We start from the raw sequence: 21,497 nt of genomic DNA on the forward strand, positions 1-21,497 counted from the left end.
TGATCATTCACTTCATATTCTGATTGTTTATTGTAGTAGAACAAATTTTATGTACTAGTTCATGAAAGCAGCCAAAAATGGATGAAATTTTAATCTAGATTCACTGCCCTGGTAGAAACCAAAATTCCCCTTTCGATCAACTATTTCTTCCCCTCAGTTCATCTCAAGCAGTCCACATAGAGTCTCTCCATTAACAGCAGCTGCTACCTTCCATGCACTAATTGTGCATGCAATCTCCTATTCACTCTTTATCCATATGCATCTCATTTGCAATGATAAAATATGAAAAAAATTTATGGTGAAAGTATGCAGAGAGAATTTGGAAGATGTAATAAACTCTTATATACAAATGTTGCTCTTAAAGAGCTTTTGTTTCAGCAGTTTGTGCATCTGGACAGACAAGATTGAGGATTTTTTTATCGGGCAATATTATGACCATCGTCAGTTTAAATAATATGATGGATTTTCAGATTGTGTTGTCTTAAGGCGCTTTGTGGATTTAATTGGTCATTATCGTCTTGTATTGTTCATTTACTCAAGGCCATGAGAACTAATGCAAAAAAAATATTTCAACTAACAGTTAAATTTTTAGCTCGTAGGCATGGTTACCTTTTCTGAAGCCCATTTTTAAAAATTAAATCCAAGAAGCCTGGTTCATCTTGGAGGCCATTTCTTAGGGAACTTGGCTTCTTAGCCTCATGAACTATTTTCTGTTAAGATCTTTTTAGAGCAGTTATCCAGTACTTTTGCCTTAAGCCAAATTTTTATGCCTTATGTTGTGATTTCATCGAACTGAGGTTGAAAAATGAAGCTGAATGTGTAATTCAGCTTCTACAGTCCTGAATCATTGGCTTCAACTGAGAAAGAATTCAACCAACAATTTCAAGCAGGGAAACCATGGTATTCTCTGCTTCTTCTGACTTATCCCTTTAACATTGTAGTTTTTTTCAAGTATATCGATTTTTTTTATTTTCATTAATATTTTGAAAATTTCTCTTGTATTGTTACTTCTCGCAATTACTTTAAAATCACTTATAGCATCAGTTCTGGTTGTTTTTCTTGTTGATGGCAGAAGTTTCACGTATATGTGCAATGTAGATCATCATTTGTAGAACATCATTTGTGGGTCAATCTTTATGAAAAATTTTTTATTGCGACCAATTTAAAATGTCCTTTCAACGAGTAAACTCAAACTTGGTGACCTGAGGTGAGTTTGTCTATAAGAGAAGCATAATCATGACAAATGTCTAAGTAGTTAATAATGATTCTGTTTAACATTAAATTCAATATGTGTGAGTAGTATTTGGGCATTATGATGCCTTTAGTAGTTGGTAGAAGACATATTGTTGAGTTTTGCTTTGTTTGTCAACTAGTAATATGATGGACTGAAAATTATTAGAAAAATCTGATTACTTGGTTAGTCAAAAATATTTTCATAAATTTCTACCAAACTCAAGCATCCCATGAGCTAAGAGGAGTAAAGTTAATGAGAATGAATTTGTGACAAATGAAACTACTGCAAGAATGATGTGGAACAAGGCATTAGTAAAACACATTGAAAATCACATCAAGCAGAAGAAAGCCATAAGTCCAGAAAGATTCTCAGGCCTGGAAGGAACATTCAATTGAAGAGTGATGCACCTTCAATGGGAGGTCCTCATTGGAAACTTGGAAAAAGAGCCTGTCCCACCAGTTGACATTTCCTCCTGCTGTGATAAATATCTCCCAAAAAATTAGAAGTGAAGAGGCAGTGCCTGGGATTGTTTATTAGGAATTAAATCCAGTCCTTGATAAATCTAGTTTTATTTCTTTTATTTACTTCTTCAAATGACCATTCAAATTTTTTTCAATGATCAGGTTATTGAAGTGAATTCTGAGGTGAAGAAAATGATGTTAATTTTTCCAAGCAACCGAAATCAGAGAAAAACTTAAACCATCTTCTATTTCAGCATTGAATATAAATATCTCTGAAATGGGATCAAACCAAGCCCTTTCCATGAAGGGCCAGTGATGTCCCTTGAAACCCTTTAGTGCTCTGAAGTGTACCACAAATAGAACATTTAGTGCAAAACTAGTTTGTAGTATTTCTAGTTCTGAGCGAGGTCTCTTGATTATGGCGCGCATGTATTTTTATTTATCCCTCTCTTGAAGCCTGGGTACTGTGTTTCCAATTGTTGTTTCTCAACATTTCATTCCGTGCACTTGGACCATTTTCAGAGAAATAATTGAAATACTGCATTTCCAAGAGGGTACTATAGATATTTAATAATAACTAAAAATAATTGAGGTAGAAACCTAATTTTTATTTTTTTTCTCAAGACTTCTCTGCATAGACACTATCCTGAGTTACACATTTCCCCACCGAGTTTCTTGACCTTTCAAAGCCCATCATAGTAGAACTCAGCATATTGTGATAAAACCATTGTTCAACCACATGTATGATGTCATGTGTGTTGTCAAATCTCTGAACCTGCAATTGTTTTGTGAGTTCTTGGAATTAGAAAAAGTTATTTTGGGCAAGATTGAGAGAATAGGGTGGATTAGGCAAAATTTCAAAGCCACGTCGCTTTGATTGCTGGTCGCTATGTTTGCTTCTGAAAAGGAGTCAGTAGTGGTGGTCCCAGCCCACTGACACCTTTGACGTGTGCAGTTCTTTGTGAATAACTTTCTACACGCTGCCGTAGCTAAGATCAGTCTCATTCATGGTCATTTGGATGGTTGCTCTGTGGTCTGATAGGATAAAGTCGTCCTCCACTTTCTTCACTGTGGCAGCATTGTCTGTGAGTGATGATCTTCCACTTCTTGGATTGTATGAAAGGGAATTGTGTCCAGTTTAAAAATTTCTTGTCCCCCTCACAACTGTACCAGATGACATCCTATCCTTCCTGTAAACAGCCATCATTTTATCATGGATTTGCCAGACACTGTAACCTTTCAAATGAAGGAACTTAATCACACTACGAGCCTCTTTCTTCTCCATAATGCAAGTTACTTCAATCAACATCTTCCTGAAACAAAATGAATCAACATTGATAGCTACAGCATTATTTACAAAAGGATCAATTAATATGCAGAATAAATTTTATTCAGATATCTTAGTTTTTCTTAGTAAAAATTACTTAAAAATAATACCCACACATACTGTTGAGTGAAAATCATTTATTCAAAGAGGTTTAAACATGTAATCTACTCTTCCATTCATATCATGCTATTCTTTTTCAATAGTAAATACCCAAAACTATTGTTGAAATACAGATTTGTTTTGATTCTCTTTGGATCTTTCTTAGAATGGGAAGTAATAAATCTTATAAAATTTCAATAATTATGACATTTTTATCTACTAATTTATCTGTGTACTTAGCTGATTGATACATTTTAAAAATCAATTTTCTCTCACATTTTTGGATGTGAGCCTTCTCATGTTGGTAGTTTTAGTTGTTGTCCTTCTATGATCTGCCATGTGAATATACAATTGGCAACCCAAAGGCCATGACCTCCCATTGTTAGATAGCTCCACTTTCTTCAGCATTATACCTTCAGTTTCATATAAGCACCATTAGGAAAATGACATTACCCTATTCTGTGTTGCAATTTGTTAAATGCTTAGTTAAAAAAAATAGTGGATAAAAATGTAAAATTACTATGAACGGAATGGCTGAGAGATTATGAATTAGATCTCTTGAGAGCATTTGCAAAATTTTTATTCCATGAAATAGCTCTTTGAAAACCTGAGAAGTGGCCATAAAGTCTATACCACTGTAATATCTTTGTCCTGGCATGATTCCCTGAAACTTTTTGTTGCCAAAATTGAATAAATGTAGCCCTAGGATGACAAATCTGAAGTCATTCCACTGGAAGAAGGAAAAATGAATTTTTTGGAAACAATTGAAAACTGAAAACTTGCAGTGGTGGAATTATGAGGGGAATTGGGAATGCTGGGTGGAAGCCTGCATGATGTCACAGATTTTAGATATGTTGCTATGCTTGTCTCCCTCTCTCTTTGGGGTAAAACACACCAAAGTTTTCAACATAAGGCTCTGAAAGTAAAATCACCTTTAAATATGTAGCACAAGGTGCTGTTATTTTTTGATTTTTCAAGTTTTTATTTTGATTATTTGAGCAAAACCACTCATCTTGAATGCCATTTTGAAGTTTTCCCTTGAACTTTTAATTATGTCCTGCCATCCTTTTGACACATACCTTTTTGCCTTACATTTTTCAAGTTAAGAGTTAGCAAATTGTTTAAACTCGACCTTCGCTAGAAAAGAAACTGCAATTGTCTACAGCCCAGCCAAGTATCTCATGCCCTGAAGTCTCTGCATCTTAGCCAATCAGCTGAGAAAAATGCAAAAGGATTTTTAATGGAATGTTCAGCCATGGTGGAAGTAATGTTTGCTGGGAATCCAGACTCAAATTATAATGTCAATTTAAGAAAATGCTCTTTACACATTGACCTTCCACACACATGGAAATAAATTTGTAACACTTATGGCAATGCCTATTGGCCCGAGGGCATTTGCCTATGCCCTCGCCGTTTGGCAGTCAACCTTCCATGAAGACCAGTGAGAATGACCATTCACCCATCAGATATGCATTTAGGCAACTTATCTGATGCATTCATGTCCCCTTGAAAAAAGCTTGACCAACCCATCCTTGTACTCCACGCACATATACCATTCATCGATCTTGCTTGCCGAAATGGAAATTTTCTGGTGCATTACGTTAATGACGACTATTGTTAAGACTGGTAAATTACAAATGAAATTAAGAGGAACTATGTGGTAGGGAGAGTGTTATCCACCTGGGAGTGCATACCCTTCCTTTTAATCTCAAATGCAAACTGCACTGTTTTTCACAAGATCTTTGCGAGTGGCTATGAATTCCATCATTGGTTGAGATAATTGTAATAATTCAAAAATTATTGTCTAATTCTATTTAGTGACATCCTCATGTTAGTTCCAGTTTGGAAGAACTACTAGCACACTGTGAATGTTTAATAGCCCTGTAGTTATGCCATAGGACAGCATTCCCTGGTTGGTGCGAGATATGCTTGTTGTAAATGAGCCATTAATGCCAAACCTATATGTCCCCGGTCCCAGTTATGTAACCAATTTACAAGCAAGGATATGGTATATCCATGGTGTTGATCCTTCTACTCATTCCATCATTCTTAAATGTAGAAATTCTCTGCAGATCTAGCTGAATAGCTGAGCTACTGATTTGGTTTAAGTGTTTATAAGATACCAACTAATATTCCTTCAGTTTGCCAGAACTGTTAAATACTGCATTATAATTTTTATTACATTTATGCCTCATAATCTTACATATCTGACCATGGATCTGTATTATTTCCTGCTTATTTCTGACCTTGTTCTTTTTCCATACGACCTCCTTTTTGGCTTTGATTTACTTTGTATGAGTACGCTTTGTTAACCAAACCCACTGGCTTTTTTCCATCTTGGAGACCTATTATCAAGGCAATTTGTGTTGGATTTATGTAAAATAGATTTGATATATTGTGTCCAGTGATCCATCAATCCAAGTTGCTGTAAAATTATGAGCAATTGTTTTAGCAAGCCAGCATTTGTCCAAGTTAACATCTGCTCTACCCATCAGGCAAATGAAAGGACTACAGTTATAAACCTGATGCTGGTGAACTTTCCCAGATCGCTTGAACTTGAAATGAAGTGTTATTTGGAAACCTGGAAACCAACAATGACACTAAATAACTTTGAAATGAAGAGCATCTGGAAGACTTGGGAGTTTCCAATGTGATGATGTGCACCAGTGTGAAAAATCAAATGAATTTACTAAGATGGAATATTTACACGATTTATAATATTTATATAATTTACAATATTTAAGAAAGCGCAAACTGTTTAGTGCCCCCATATGAGGATAAAAAAGGAGGGAACACTTTCAATATAACAGGGACTCTTCTTTAGAAAAATGAGCTCAAACAAGACTAAGGGACATATTAGTAATTATATGAGAGAAGAAAAATAGAAAATATTTCATCCAATAATTATAAAACTGTGTCAAATATACTTTTTCTCTCGGGAAGCATAGTATATTGTGAGGAAGCATTTCCATTTAATTGTAAATGGACAGTGAAAGCAACAAGAGGAGATATGATAAATACATAGAAGTGAGTGTCTCATAGGACTAAATGTAATTCATGGACAAAGTATTCATTCCATTATGCCTAATAGCATATTTCACTTGTGGAGAAATGATAAGCATGTATGCCTTGATATATATCTTAATGGAAGTTATCTGATGAATAAAAGATACCTTTTGAAAACTCATCAACCATAATTGGAGAAACACTGGCCAACCAACAACAGCGCTGGAGGGAAAACTGGGCTGGAAGAACTCAGGATAAAATATTTTATGCATTAAAAATTTATTGAAGGATGAAAGTAGAAAATGTACATCTATGAAAAGTTAAGGCATCAGATATAGAGAGTTACACCATCAAGTTCTAACTATTATTAACTTGGTGTAAACTTTGCATCAAAGGAGAGGAATTATTTGGTGAAGCAAATACATAACCAGGGAAAATGAAATAACGGTTTCTTAGTGTCCCTTCTTTTTATTGAGGGCTAATGCCCTTGATATCTCTCTAGTACTTCTTCCTTCTTCTTTGCTTTCACTTATTGACCTCATTCTTGCAATGGATCTTTTCCAAACTATAATCTCGGTGAATGTGTGTGCAGGGTCCAGCCATTCATTCATCAACCTCATCTTCAAGTAATTGAAATTTGATCAAAAATTATTTTCTTCTCGTTGATATGGTATTATTTTTTATTCGTAGAATTAAATCCAACCCAAAGCTTGGAATCTTGGAGATTAATGAAGCCTGTGGAGATGGAAAACTCAGAAGTGAGTATTCAGTAGAAGAAAATTGGTGAGTAAAACAAAATGTCAAACTCAGTACAGCTGTTTTAAAACTTGACATGAGGTTTTGCTCTGTAAATTACTTTTTTATGTGGCTATAAGAATCATTTTGGTGCGAGTAAAATTCTCTTTCTTATGGAGTTTTCTGGTCAGTATATTTTAGGTAAGGAAGTAGTTGACTTCTGAGTAAAGATCAAGTGATCAAGGAGAATTCCATTATAGGTGTATATGTACGAAGGACTCTAAACCAAATGAGAATTTATGATGACATTGAGGCATACTGCAGTGGACATATTGCTTAATATCCCATATCCTATAAGCATTCCAAAATCAACTATGCTTCCCTTTTAGACAATGTTGATTGTCAACAAATAGGATAACTACGGTTCTTATGCGAGTTAAAATTTGTATACCTGTATTGGTTTATCATTTCTTCTCTGAATCAAGAAATAGGATATTTGAAATGGGGAAACTCAATTTTGATAGAGATAATAGCATTCATTAAATTAATATTTTCCTTGATTAAAGATATTGAATTAATATAATCCTTTAATTTATAGCTAATTAGAAATTTTACTACTTTAATAACCTGAAAATTGCTTTAATCAGGGAATTGCTCTTAGCAAGGAACACTCATTAATTCAGATACAGTGGGTTGTTACACTGTGGCTTACAGAAGAATTTTTAAGGTTGCAGAAGATATATTAAGTAGTGATGAAGTAGTTGTGGTAGATCTTGGGGAGGCAACCGACAGCTGAGATAATTTGTGCCATTAGGGATGGATGGGAAAGATGGATGACATACTCACTTGAAGTGCTCTCCAGAAAGCAACTCAAGTAGGGGCTGGGATACCACTAAAAAAAGATCTGCTGGCACCAGGATTTGAAGCCAGGCCCTCTGGGTGGGAAGCCAGTATGTTAGCCACCTCACTATCCCGATCCCCTCATAATGAAGTTAAAACAAGTTAGGATATGGAATTGAACAAAGGACTTCTGCCAAAGACACCCTTTCAACCCTGACTAAAGGGTTTCTAGTGTATCTTATAAGTTTGAGTCAGACTACAAACAAGTTAAAGTGGAAATATGTACATCCTTGAAACTTAAACCAAACTTGTGATACGTTTTCCAAAAAACTTGGTGGCAGCAAAAGACCTGCCCATGGTCAGGTCAAAACTTACGGTAAGTAATCTAATGGTCTAAAAATAAGAATCAAAGAAAATATATCTGCTGTGCTGAGGAGTGGAAGAGAGGTGCATTTTTATGTGGCTGTGTCTTAGGGTTGTTTCTGACCTGGATTATCCAAGGATATGGTATCTCTAGATAACAATGTTTGAGCATCCGTGTGTATTTTTTATACATACAATTCATGGTGACTGTTAACAGATTTATCGTTGATGTTCTGGAGACTGTTAGGTTAAAGGCTCACAGAAAGGGAAAGGTGCGGATAGATAGCAAGATTTTGTGAATCATAAGGTGTGATGACTTCCTTTTTAGTTGTGATTTTAGCTGTAGTTGTGTGAGCATATAGCATGCTTGTAGTTATTTGAATGAGTTATATTTTGTGATATATTTTTTTCACATTATCTGGAAACTTAATGCTCATGAGTAATTTGTTTGGTTTGCTAATCAAAATGGTTTGGAATTACTAATTTTCATGGTCATTCTTTTGTTGGGCACTAATATGTATATATTGTAACTGACATGTGTGGGACAACGTGTATTTGCATGGCTTATCCCTTGTGTTTTGTTCAGTTTTGTGTGTGTATTTTATTTGGGACTGTTTGTGGCTTTTGTACTGTTTGTTGACGTTATGTGCTACATGTTTTTACAGTATAGAAGGTTTTCTGCCACTCTGCTAATGTTGTATCCTGTTTTACCACCAGTGGAAAGCGTAACTATTTCAATTTCCATTTAAAATTTCTTTGGTTTTATACTGTTGGAAAGTGAGCAAATTTAATCAAATAGAGCATTAATTGAAGTTTTGCAGTTAAAGTAGGTTTCATTTTTTTTTCACTTCCAGTGTAATAAATACTGGGCATATAGTTAGGGTTATATGTTCAATTTGATGGTCATTATTATTATTATTCGATAGTCTACCATTAAAGTTAAGTTTTATGGTGATTTTGATTAATAGAATAATTATAATTCTTAAGTGATACAAAAAATTGTCACCATTTCTGTTTATATATGTAGTTATAGTCTTCAACTCATATTGTGTGGTATTTTTCCCCATGTGCAGGTCTACAAAATGCCCTTGGTAAATAATTTTTTAATGAATTATCATTTACAGGATTTTAGGTGCTGTCATCAGTACATTGCATATTTGTTTCCTGTCCTGTGTTTTATTTAATATAAATCATTACTAAGTGTCAATTTGATTCTGTGTTTGTACCTTTTACCTGGAAGCTTAACTTGGCACCCATTCTAATATCTGCTAACTGCTCTACTTATCCATGGAAGTTGTATTAGTGTGTGTACATAAAAGGCAAAGGTTAAGCGTGTAGAAACAGTATAAGAAGGGGAAGATTATGAAAACTTTGGAATCAAATCCTTGTTTGAATGGAATTGTCAATGCTAGGAATGCTTTTCTAGTTACCTGGTGATCATTTTCATCTAATTTTTAAAATATGACTCTTAGCACTTGGGTGTTTTTCCCTCGATTCCCTTAGTCTACTCACATTGTTTTTAAATTCCCCAGATTTTATGCATGGCCGCCCTAGATAGAAAAAATACATTTTCCTTTCATATAAACTTATTTATTTAGATTTTTTTAAGTTAAAAATTTTGTGATATTCATGCAGTACTTTTGGATTCTATACTTTTTCATGTTATGATATCTTTTTTAAACGTTGACCCACATAAGCACCAAGATTACATTTAAATATCTGGCAGGTATAAATTGTTTCTTTTCTGTGAGAGCAAACAACATAATCTTTATGTTTTTTGTTAGGTTGAAGTACAATTATGCGGAACTTTCCATCTAAACATTGCTCTAGGTTTTCGGATGATATTAGGTGAAGAGATGGAAGTTTGCATACCACTTTGGAATTCTCCAACCCGATCATTTATGAGTTTCCTAAGAAATTTTGTATGTGATGTTAATTTTTATAATTTTTTCTTTTTTGGTATTCTTTGTACAAAATATAAGAATTTACTATACTGACCTCCAGCCCCTTAGGAAATAATTAACGCCACCATTTTATTCTTCTTTATGAAACAGAACGTGCTTGGGTAGTAATCGGGTATATCAACTCCCCCGTAAACTTTGTATAGTTTGCCATGACCTTGGGCTTGAGAACTATTTCTTTCTCACCACCACACACATTCTTTTCCACAGACCATGTCTCTACCATATCCTTTGGACTGAGTATTGTGGCTATCCTCCCCAACAACTCCTAAGTGTATTTAAATGAGCTCATACCCATTTCAATAAATGACAGCTATAATAGAAGCATTATATTTAGGATTGGTTTGTGAAATAATTGGCCTCCTATGGTACATCTTGCTTGACAAACTGAGCATAGGGGACCAGGAACTGATTGTATGGTTCTTGAACACACAAGAAATAATTACAGCAAAGGTGATAAGAAATGGTATCACCATATATACTTTAAAGATTAAATACTCCAAGTTTATTACAGTATGTCAAGTGTATCTTGAATGAGAAGTGTCCTTAGATAAAGTACACTTTCCATCTTCATATAGTGCTACTATTATTATACCGGGGGATTATTTGTTGAACTCTTTCAAATAGAATGATTATTGTAAAAACCTGGCTAACTACTAATTTTGTACAATTCTGAATCTTACAGTAAAGAAGCGCACCAATCGTCACCGAAACAATATATATGAGCTGAGTGCGGAGACAAGGCCCGTGCAGTCTGGAACACCGGTATTCATAGAGGAATTAAGATCTAGGCATTTCCCTGGGTAAATATTGAAGTTGACGTGTGATATTCATGTTCAAGTGTACTCATTTTTGGATGAAGATTTAGTTCAAAAGAATATTGCACCTACTCACTGGTGTTTTAAAACAAAAATTATTTTTCCAAAATTAAAGAATTCAGGCCTAAGTTAGACATGAGCCAATTTTTTTGCTGGCAGTGTGAGGAAATGGGTTATGGAGCTAAGCACAAGTGGCAACCGAGCATATTTGCTTTAAATGATAGGTTCACAAAGTGCAATATTTCCTTTCGGTAATCGAAAGATCCTAGTAGTTGGTTCTGAAGTGATTCAGTAATGGAAGTTATATATTATCAATGTATATGTGGAGGAAATAGTTACAAGAAGCATAGGAAAAAATGTGGGCAGGAATGAAAATTGGTAGGGCATTCATAAAATCAGTTAGATTGGTGGATGGCCAAGCTTCAGTTTGTCAGCCATGGGGTTGCTTAACTCTGATGAGTGCATTGGAAAATCAGTGAGATAGGTATGGGATGAGAATAAATATAAACAAAACAATGGTCATTTGGTTTTCTATGAAGAGAAAAGCTAAGCTGGATGTTAAAGTAGGAGGGCAAAAACTAGAGCAAGTGGAACAGTTACCCTATCTCAGAAGTGTTGTGGACCAAAATGTTCAAAGTAGTGGAGACATAAGAGAACAAATGCATTAGAAGCTTTTACTGGGAGGAGAGAATTAATGACAGGGATGTTGAGTAAGGGTTGTTGAAGCTTTGATATGGAGCATGTTTATGTACAGATCAGAAACATGGTCTTTGAAGCAAGATGATAGCTCTAAATTGGAGGTTTTTGAAATGTGGGTATGGAGAAAGTGAAGTGGACAGAAAGGAAATCAAATGAAGAGCTAGTTACGGTGAGGGAGGAAAGAGCATTTTTGGGAGAAGTCAAATGGAGGCAGCAAAGTTGGATTCAGGACATTTTAAGTGACAATGTGATGTTGAAGAGTGTGATAGAGGGAGGAGTGTTGGGCAAACGAGGAAGGGGCAGGAATAGGATAGGCATGCTGGACAGAGTGAATGATGGAGGGAAGTATATAGATTTGAAGCTGGGCTTAGCGTAGTGCCTGATTTCAGGTTTTGCTTTTTGTTGGAAGAGGCAAGTAAGTGTATTTTTGTACAGTTGTTTAGGCTGTGTCCATCCAAAACCTACCCTAACTGCTAGAATGCCAATAATTATGTATTTGGGTGGAATGCATTTGTAAAAATGTTATGGCTAATTGAGTAGCATATCAAAATTACCCGAGAAGCTAGGTTGGGAATCACTAATTGAATGTAGGTTAAATTATACATTAAATCTCTGGTGGATGTTTCTTTAGCAATGATGTTGAAAATGTTTTATTGGCCTCATTGTGCTGTGTAGAAGAGATAGTGTTCAGAAAATTAGAGAGATGAAGTGTAGAACAAATAGATTTAAGATGTCAGTTTTCCCACGAACAATAAGGGATTAGAATAATGTTGTCCAACCATGCCAGGAGGGAAAAGTATTCTTGGTCAAAAGTAGTCTAGTGTGAAATCACCTCCTGCCACAAACCATAATGATGCCTTACTATGTAAATAAAGAAAATGAGTGCATTTTACATTCATTTGAAATTCATCTATTATTTTTATTTACATTGTACCCTGTAAGCCACTGCTAGGGTGTGTGGGAGAGGTGATTTCACACCAGTTTACTAATTACACAAAATACTCCTACCCCCTAGCTCAGTTGGACAATGCTATTTTGATCCCTTGTCATTTGTGGGTAAAATTAACTCTTAAATCCATCTTCTCTACACATTATCTCTCCAATTTTATTTACGTGAAATCTCCTACTATAGTACGATGGAGCTAATAATGCATTTTCAACATCGTCACTAAAGAGACATTCTTCCAAATTATGCAAGAAATTTAATCTGTGATTTAACCTTCACTCCATGAGTGATTCCAAACCTCGCTCCTCTGATAATTTTGAAGCACTGCACAGCTTGCACGTTTGATACACTGCTCAGTATCTGAATAAATGAAATGTCACCTTGTAATCTGGATATATTAAAGGTGCTCTTCAATATCTGCAGTTCATTCCTGGGCCCATCCATGATTTGGATAACTGAGGCACACAGATATCCAGATTGAAGCATGAGAGATGGGGGCACCCTAAATACTCCATTCTCTGTGGACAATGTGATTGATTATAAGCTATTTCACTTGGAAAGTTGAATAACTAAGTAAGTGGGCTAGTGAAGCATTAAAACAAATTATGCAGATCTTTCCACTTCCTTAGACAAGTAGCTTGTGACTGCATTCATTTTGCACTGTGATGCATGCTATAAGTGAAAACCTGCCTGATTCCAGAGATGGCCCATTTAGCAATTTCAAAACTAGCATCTGAGAGAGTAGGGCAATCCTTGTTATAATTAATTTCAGAATTGCATAGATTACTTCAGGCTATTGCTTTTTCTCCCTTCAGTGCTGATGACATTACTTTAAAAATGACTGGCCAGCAGCTCACACTTCAGTACCTGCAAAGAACAGGTTTCAATGACCCAATTTTGATTCCGCAGAAGGAAGGACTGGGGATGACTGTTCCACCGGAAACCTTTTCAGTTAGTGATGTCGAGTATTATGTTGGTGAGTTAACAATTCTCTTGCTTGGAGTGTTTCATGGTGATAAGATTACGTTGACTGTGTTTACCCTTGTTCTTAGGGTCCCTTGAAAATGACACGAAGATACCTTATGTGTTAAGGCAAGGTTTTTAATAGTTATTTAGAAACTTATGGATATGGTTACATTAAAGGTGGTAGCACTGTGCCTCTCGGCTGTTTAGCACTACTTTTTGTTAACCCTGGTGTGTTTTGTGAGAAAAAATCCATGTTCAAGTTAAATATGTTATTGGTAGTGATCAATTTTCTTAATAATGCTAAAACCATAGAATATATTGTTCCACAGATACGGAAATAGCTATTCCAAATAGATACTATCATTAATTTCAAGGATTGTTTTAATGATTACATTGAGATCCATTGTTTTAATTTCTGGCCACCCATTTGAATCTAGCTATGAAAAATAGAAACTGAAGTTAATTGAGGATTTCAAAAAGGTTGTTACCTAGCCCTATTTTATGTACACTTGGAAGGGGCAATAAAAATTGTACCTGGAATGAATTGTGCAATATTTCCATCTCTGTTGGTTCAGTATTCTTTGATGGTGCAAAGTGAGTGTTGAAGATTGTGCAGCTTTCTTGCTCCAGACATTGGCATTCACTGAGCCATTTGCCCTTGAACTTTTTTTCCACTCTTAAGCTTCAAGTCTTGTTTTTTTTGTCATTTTAGTGCATGTCTACCTTTTCCCTTTGAAGTAATGACAAAAATTAAAATTAATTTTCCCATAATTTATGCTCTCCCCTGATTTACTGCATTAACTTAAAATCTCTTGAATTTTTGTGTATAATATATAAACTTAATAATGCATCAAATTAAACATGAAATATGAATGCTGGCTTATTTGAATTCTTAGAAAGTATATATCTATGTTCGACAGTAATGCATTACAACACTATCATAGCATAAAAATATTTATGCTGAACAATTTAATGGTTGTAATTTGAATGGCTTTTGAGTGGAACAGTTTGAGTAAACTGGTGCGGAGACTGGTGCGTAAAATTTAGTGGACGCCATAAAGATATGTAATTAGATGTTACTTGGCCAACTATTACCAATACTTTGTTGTCATTCTGATGTAAAATTAAAAATTTCTCTTCTCTTGTTCCTGTTCTCTTATTTTGTGGCAATTTTCTCATTATTTGTCATTTCTAGCATGATTTTTCCATTTTGTTCTCCTATTTTTTTGTTTAGCGTAGTTTAAAATGATATATGACTGTAGTGAGGAAGAATATTTTTAAATGGCAACTGCGTCAGAAAATTGCTATCTTAAAAGATAAAACCAACATTTTGCAAAGAGTTGATTCATGTATAGACAGTTGTGTGTCTCTGACTAAGGAACTGGATAAACCAATTTGAACACTGTACACCATGGTAAAATGCTGTGAATTTATAGAAAAAGGCACGACCCAATGGTTAGAAAGAATAGATGCATCAAATTCTCCAAGATGAACTTGCAGAAATATTAAAGACATTGTTTCAGTCTTCCATAGCTGCAAGCATAACAATCAGTGGAGTGCTCTTGAAATGAAAATGCACTACGTTTTATTGCAAGACAAGGCATTGAGGGCTTCAAAGCATTAAGTGGCTGGATGGACCATTTCAAAATTGATAAAATCATCTGTGGTGAATCTGAAAGTGTAGTTGCTTAAGTCACTGATAGCAGTGATTTCTGTATACCTAGTATGCATTTCTATTTATCAATTGTCATTTCACTGCAATTGCAACCACATTCCTCACCTTTTGTAAGTGTAAACTAATTTAGTTTTTTAGATAGATAGATGGATAAAGTTCGTTTGTTAGTTAGAATGATTAAGGAACTTGAATATATGAGTTAGTTTTTTGTTTCATTAATTTCTGTGTTACGTTTTTGCAGTTAAAGCTGTATCAACAATATCAAGGTATAGTTGGAGGGCTATCATAGTATCTTGTCATTTTAAGCTAATACTGTGGAAGAATTTCATTTACATGTAAAAAATACATAATTTGGTATTAAACATGGTTTAGTTCCTTTTAATTCATGGTTTAGTTTCTCATCGAAATCGAGTCAATTTATCAGTATTCTGCAGAACGGAATAACATTATAATTTGATGCTAGTTCTTTTTTGTTTCATGATTGCAATTTTATTGTTTATTGTGGCTTTTCTCTCCGTTAATAGGATCTGAGAGAAAGGTAGATGTGATTGAGGTAACCAACCAAACTGGGATCCGAATGAAGCTCGGAGAGTTCGTCAGGTACTTCAAAAAGCCAAAGAGGACAAAAGTTCTGAACCTTATAAGTTTAGAATTCACAGACACACCGTGAGTATTTTTTTGTGTTGTCGTAAGCAACATTTTTATGGCATAATTTAAATGAAATGATTGTATCACTAGCCTTAACATGCTGTGCAGCAAAATAGAGGCCCCGAACCATAAGGTGACTTAGAAGGAGGGATGAGGTAATCCCAATTCTTGTTATTGATTCTTAGCTTCTGAATCAGAATTCAGTTTGTTAAAATTTCATTTTAGTTATGTTGTGGAAATCTGATTGTTTACGATTTTATAAATTATTAAAACAAAATCCAAAGTGAAGCTAAGTGTTTCAAAAACTGCCCCAGATTATACCACAGAATGGCACCTAGCACAAGCAAAAGGAAAGCCTTGGCTACTGCTTTGGTATTTCAATCCAGTAGGCATGTTTAATGTCGTTTTTAAAGCCTAAATATGCATTAAACTCCCAAGGCAGTTTGAACAGGAGATGATGAGATGAAAGGCAATGTGAAATGAATCTGGCACTGCAGATACATGTGTTAAAAAATTAATGGGAATTTAATGATTTCACCAAGTGCATGGCATTACCATGAGGTCAAATAATCAATAAAGAGTCCTGCTTACAAGTTCAATTTGTTTGTGTGAAGTAATTAAAAAAAGCATCTGTATATGTAGCGAAACAATTCATGCACCACGACGAGATTATGCAACTACTCACATTGCTTATCGTTCGTGAATTTTTGGCCAAAAATAGAACTGTAATGATGTCCCAGCCTCCATGTTCATTAGTGGTGGCATAAGTGGATAATATCTAATGGGAACTACTTTGCCGGGGATAACATTGACATATACGAATAAATAGAATTCTTTCCAAATAACTCGAATTACCATTATTTATTGAACATACCTCATATACGAGGGTCATCCGGAAAGTAGTACCCGTTCGTGAAATAAAGACACAAAAGTAAATATTAACAAACATAAAAAATTTTATTTGAAAGAGGATACTTTAAACTACTTCTCAACATAATCTCCAAGCAAATTAAGGCATTTGTCATAACGTGTGACAAGTTTCTGTATTCCTGCTGCATAGTCCTTCGCCGCCAGCTCATTGAGATACGCGAGGGACCCATCTTGCACAAATTTTTGCATAATGCAGATGGTGTTTAACAATTTCATGAACAATTGTTCGAGAAACATTGGGAAAATGCTCACAGATGTCATCAATTGTGACGCGCCGATCGTTCCTCACGAATTCGTCAACTGAGCTCACCAGTTGGTCTGTAATGACAGACGGTTTCCCCGAACGCTCATCGTCGTGTGTGTTCCCCCTCCCCATGTTGAAGTTGCGACACCACCGCCGAACAGACGACTCGTCCATTACATTGTCTCCATACACCTCCTTTAATTGGCGATGAATATCACATGGGCGAACGTTTCTTGCATTGAGGAATTTAATCACTGCCCTCACTTCACAACTGGCGGCGTTCTCAATTTTTTTAAACATTGTAAACAATCACAGAAACAACACAGGCAATGCTAGCGTCACGCAACTTGGCTCAGAGAAGGCAGACAAGCCACTGAAGCTATCTGACCTCGTCCAGCGGCTACTCGCGTCGTCAGCACTTCATGCGGCACGAACGGGTACTACTTTCCGGATGACCCTCGTATTACAGAGCCAGTGGTTCATTACTACTTTGTCAGCCAATCAAGAGGTTTTCTAAGTTACTTAGAAGCATTTGCTTTTAGTTTCATAATTGATGAATTGAACGATGGTGTGGTTAAACAAAGGTCCACCATACTGGGGTTTTTGAACTTGCTTCGCGGTCAATGGGAAGAGTTTAATGAGGGTGATGAAGATGGGGCCAGGCGATTTGAAGATGAGTAAGGCTGACTAGGCATCCATCACAAACACTCGGTGCACCCTTGCAGCCAAAATTTTTGGGCACTTTATATTGTTGGTGTAGGTTCTAATGGTCTCAAGTTAAGAATTGTGTCTGTGGACTCTGTACAGGATTAACCATCATGAGGACTCACCAAAGCATGCAAATATGCTAATTCCTATACAGTTTATAGAGATTGGAGGGGTATAGGAATAAAATGGCTTGATTTCTACTAATAACTGTAAGGATAGGCATACAGGTACTTCTTGGGCAATCTTCATCATCATCGCCATCGATACTTTTTTCTTCAAAATTATATTAAACAATATCATAAAAATAGGTCAGTTTTTCTGCATTTAGTTTTCATCATGGACTCCTCAGTAAAATAACAATAATGTACTGATGAAAAATAAAATACTCAAATGTGACGTTGCACAACACCATGCATGACACCGGTAGAAAAATGTTGTTCACATAATACTGTGAGCCACCGGTGAAAATGACCATTACCACCATTCAATACTTGCCATAGGGTAAAAATTTCTGTAAATTATGTAATTATTCACAAAAAATAATGAAAAGATTATGCCCAGCTTGTAAACACTTGGCAAAAGTCATTGATGCCTAATATTTCATTAGTGTTGACCACCTCCTCCTTGGCAGCAATCTCTTCCCTGCCTCCAAGCAAGTTGTTTGCATGTGTCAGTGTCTTGTAAGTGTCGATGAGAATGCTTTCATTAGAGGAAAGGTTAGTTCCTGAAGAGGAAGCTTGGGAAGTGTCTGAGGTGTAAGAGCTAGTGATTTAGGAGAGAAAAAGACTCGAGGGTCAAAAAAGGAAAAGTATTTATTTCCTCAAATGTGAAAATGGTATATAGGGGAACTTATGTGAGCCAAAGAAACCTCTGGATCTCGGCTACAGCGTGCTCCATTAGAATTTTGAGTGTCACTAATGCCCTCTCCCTGGTAGCAGAGAGTTGCAAGTCCTCACGCATCCTTATCATGCACGGTGTGATGAATTACACCAAGGCTTTGGGACTCGGAGTCACTGAGAGAGAGCTCGGTATTGAGAGAGTGAAGCTCTCAGTTTTGGGAGATTTTGGCACCATGGGGAAAAGCCACATTGCATGCTGTCTTTTCTTCCCATTGCTATTCGAATGGGAAGGTAAAGCTCATGGAGTTGTCAATGTGTTTTGTGGAATGGGAGACGGTGGCCATGGTTGGCCTACAGCACCAGGAGGAAAATATGTGCTGGGTCACCGCTCGGAACTAGAGAATGCAGGCACAACAGTCTGCAGAATGCAGGTTCATTGGGAAGAAATTTGCTTACAGGCATAAGGGTGATCAACAAGAGGTCTGAGTACTATTTTAGGAATTCAGGATATGATTCTGGCCATGGCGCATGAGGCATCACAAGGAATTGTATGAGGAGGACTGTTCAAGTGAGTTCTATAAGGAAGTTTTCTGCCAAGAGGTATCTGCAGGCGATAATAACGGCACTAAAATGTGAATGTTTATGGTCAGGAAAGTAAAGTGCGTGAACATGATTTCTTTAGAAAGTTTCCATCATTATTCCATTTAAAGATCATTCATGACAATGCTATCCTTTCTAAAGCAACCATGGATATAGTGTAAAATTAGATATGGAGGTTGATACGTGGTCGGTCTCTTCCTTTAAATTTGAGTAGTGTTATCAAAGCCCCATCTCTCATCTGCCCTTCAAAAAAACATATATGGCTAATGAACTATTTCAATGTTTTGTGAAACTAAGGGGGATTGTTTGGGTCAAGTCATATTTCAGAATTGATTGTGCAAGTTACCCTTGTTTAGTGTGAGAAATGGTGGCCTGCCAACTACTGGCAGAGTGAAGACAGAATGAAGTTTTGCAGTGTTTTCATGAGAGAGTATGGAGACCTAAGCAGAGGTGAAGAGTATAATGGGGAAATTTACTGCATTATGAGACAGGGACTTAAGAATTTTTAACAGAGATACATGTGAAACTACCAGAGAGAGGTCTATTTATTGTGTGACTTGAGCTTTGGCATTTGCTTTACAAAACCAGGGAAATGAGAAAGTTTGGCAGTTTATTTAAGGTAGGAATTCTAAATTAGGTCAAGTTCAGCTCATGGGCTATGCCAGTAATATTTTTTTTGCTGTAGGTAATGGCAGCGTTAGGATCTGTGGGGACTTAGTTGCTCACACAACCTTCATTTAGAAGTGGATGCTGGTACAGTAGATTACTTACTGGCAGACAAGCAGGAAGGCCCTGTGTAAGGGGTCATGCATGTAATGATAAATTACATGTATGAATTACAATTAATGAGTAATGATGGGCCAGGGGCAATAGGAAGCAAGGAGAGGATGAGGGAAGGTGTAACATAAGAAGTGAATGAGTTGGTGCGCACAAGATTTGTGTACAAAGTATCAGTAACAATTTTTTCCTGATGTCTGCATGATCACAGATGGTGTTGGCATTGACAAGATGGCAGTGCACACCATTATCACTGAAAATTTGGTGTTGTGAAATATCTGTGCTAAACTCGTTCCAAAGGCACCCAGCCACACCTGCTCCAAGATAACCAAATACCTGACAAAAAACAGCATTGTGATGATTCCCTAACCCCCTTACAGTCCTGACTTGCCACCAGGAAACTTTCCTATTCCCAAAAGTGAAATCCTCCCTCAAAGGTCAGCACCATGAGACCCTAAGTGCCGTCGAAGAAGCTTGCATTCATACCCTTAAGCTCCTTCCAGAATCCGCCTACCAGGGAGCCTTCGAGTTTTCGAAAAGCCACTGGCAAAAGTGTGTCATAATTGCAAAGGGCTTCCTGATTGGCTGCGTGAAAGCTGTCAATTGATTGGATTTGGCAGTTTAGAATGTTCTTATCTCAAGACTTGTCGGGTTGGTTTATTCACTATAGCCTTATATTGAGTCTTGAATTGTTGGAAAAAGTATCTCATGGAAATGGAATATGTAAGGAATCACGTGAGAGTCAGGAGCGACCACTGATGACTGGAGATATTCATTACTAGTTAGCCTTGAAAGGTATGATTAAAGATCAAATAAATTGGAAAGGCACAAGCCACATCACATCAGTTGCTTTTGAAGGAAAAAAAAGACATCCTTTGGTAAATACTATAGAGAGTTCATCTATAATGAACTAGATTGATTTCGTCTGTGTTATTAAATCACATTGAATTTTCAGAGAGGCTGTGATAAATGAACACCAAGAACCATTTTAGAGTAGAGCTATGTCAAATTGTGACTTCAGAAGGTTGAGGAACTTAATTCCCCTGTAATATTGAGCATTGCAAAGACATAGGATTCATTCATTTTTTAAGTTTCATTTCAAATTTATTTATACACTTATTTTTACTAATTTCCAACATCAAAATTTAGTTTGAATAATTGTAATTTTACTGATGCTGATTATTTTTATGATTTTATTATTATTTGGTGTTCTGTTTGAGGTGTTTGTATGGAAACAGAAGGTACATTCCTACATTTCTTAACCTCGGCTATCTAGGTAAAACCTTACACCCTACCTTAGCATTAACTGTTCTTCAATTCCGCATTCTTCTTTCCTTTCTCCGTTCTATCCAACGTCCCTATCCTTTTGCCACCCTACCTTGCTGTCATGGGGGCCAATATTCCAATGCCAATCAAAATGCTCTGCATCCATTTGACTTTAACTCCTACATCTGTCCGTGTTAAATAAGAAGGTGGATTAATTTTATTGTTGAATGAAAATATAAGATAGTAATACCTGGTGAAATAATATGCATGTAACACCTAGTGAGTGTTTATATTCCATGTTGTTAGATTTTTGGCTTTGCTATGGTCTTTGCTATGGCTATTTGCGTCTCTGGTC

At 36.1% G+C, this 21,497-nt stretch overlaps 1 protein-coding gene across 1 annotated transcript in view; it reads left to right on the forward strand.

Moving 5' to 3' along the window:
* Positions 1–21,497, forward strand: part of LOC139686053 (histone lysine demethylase PHF8-like) — a 62,472-nt gene that overhangs the window by 16,224 nt on the left and 24,751 nt on the right. Inside the window, exons 3-5 of the mRNA XM_071583158.1 lie at positions 10,712–10,829; positions 13,305–13,465; positions 15,655–15,796. Coding sequence (XP_071439259.1) covers positions 10,712–10,829; positions 13,305–13,465; positions 15,655–15,796 — 421 coding nt within the window. The remainder of the gene's footprint in view (positions 1–10,711; positions 10,830–13,304; positions 13,466–15,654; positions 15,797–21,497) is intronic.

Source organism: Hetaerina americana, unplaced genomic scaffold, assembly GCF_022747635.1.
Source record: "Hetaerina americana unplaced genomic scaffold, ioHetAmer1.1.p SCAF_13, whole genome shotgun sequence".
In the NCBI taxonomy this organism is placed as follows: domain Eukaryota; kingdom Metazoa; phylum Arthropoda; class Insecta; order Odonata; family Calopterygidae; genus Hetaerina; species Hetaerina americana.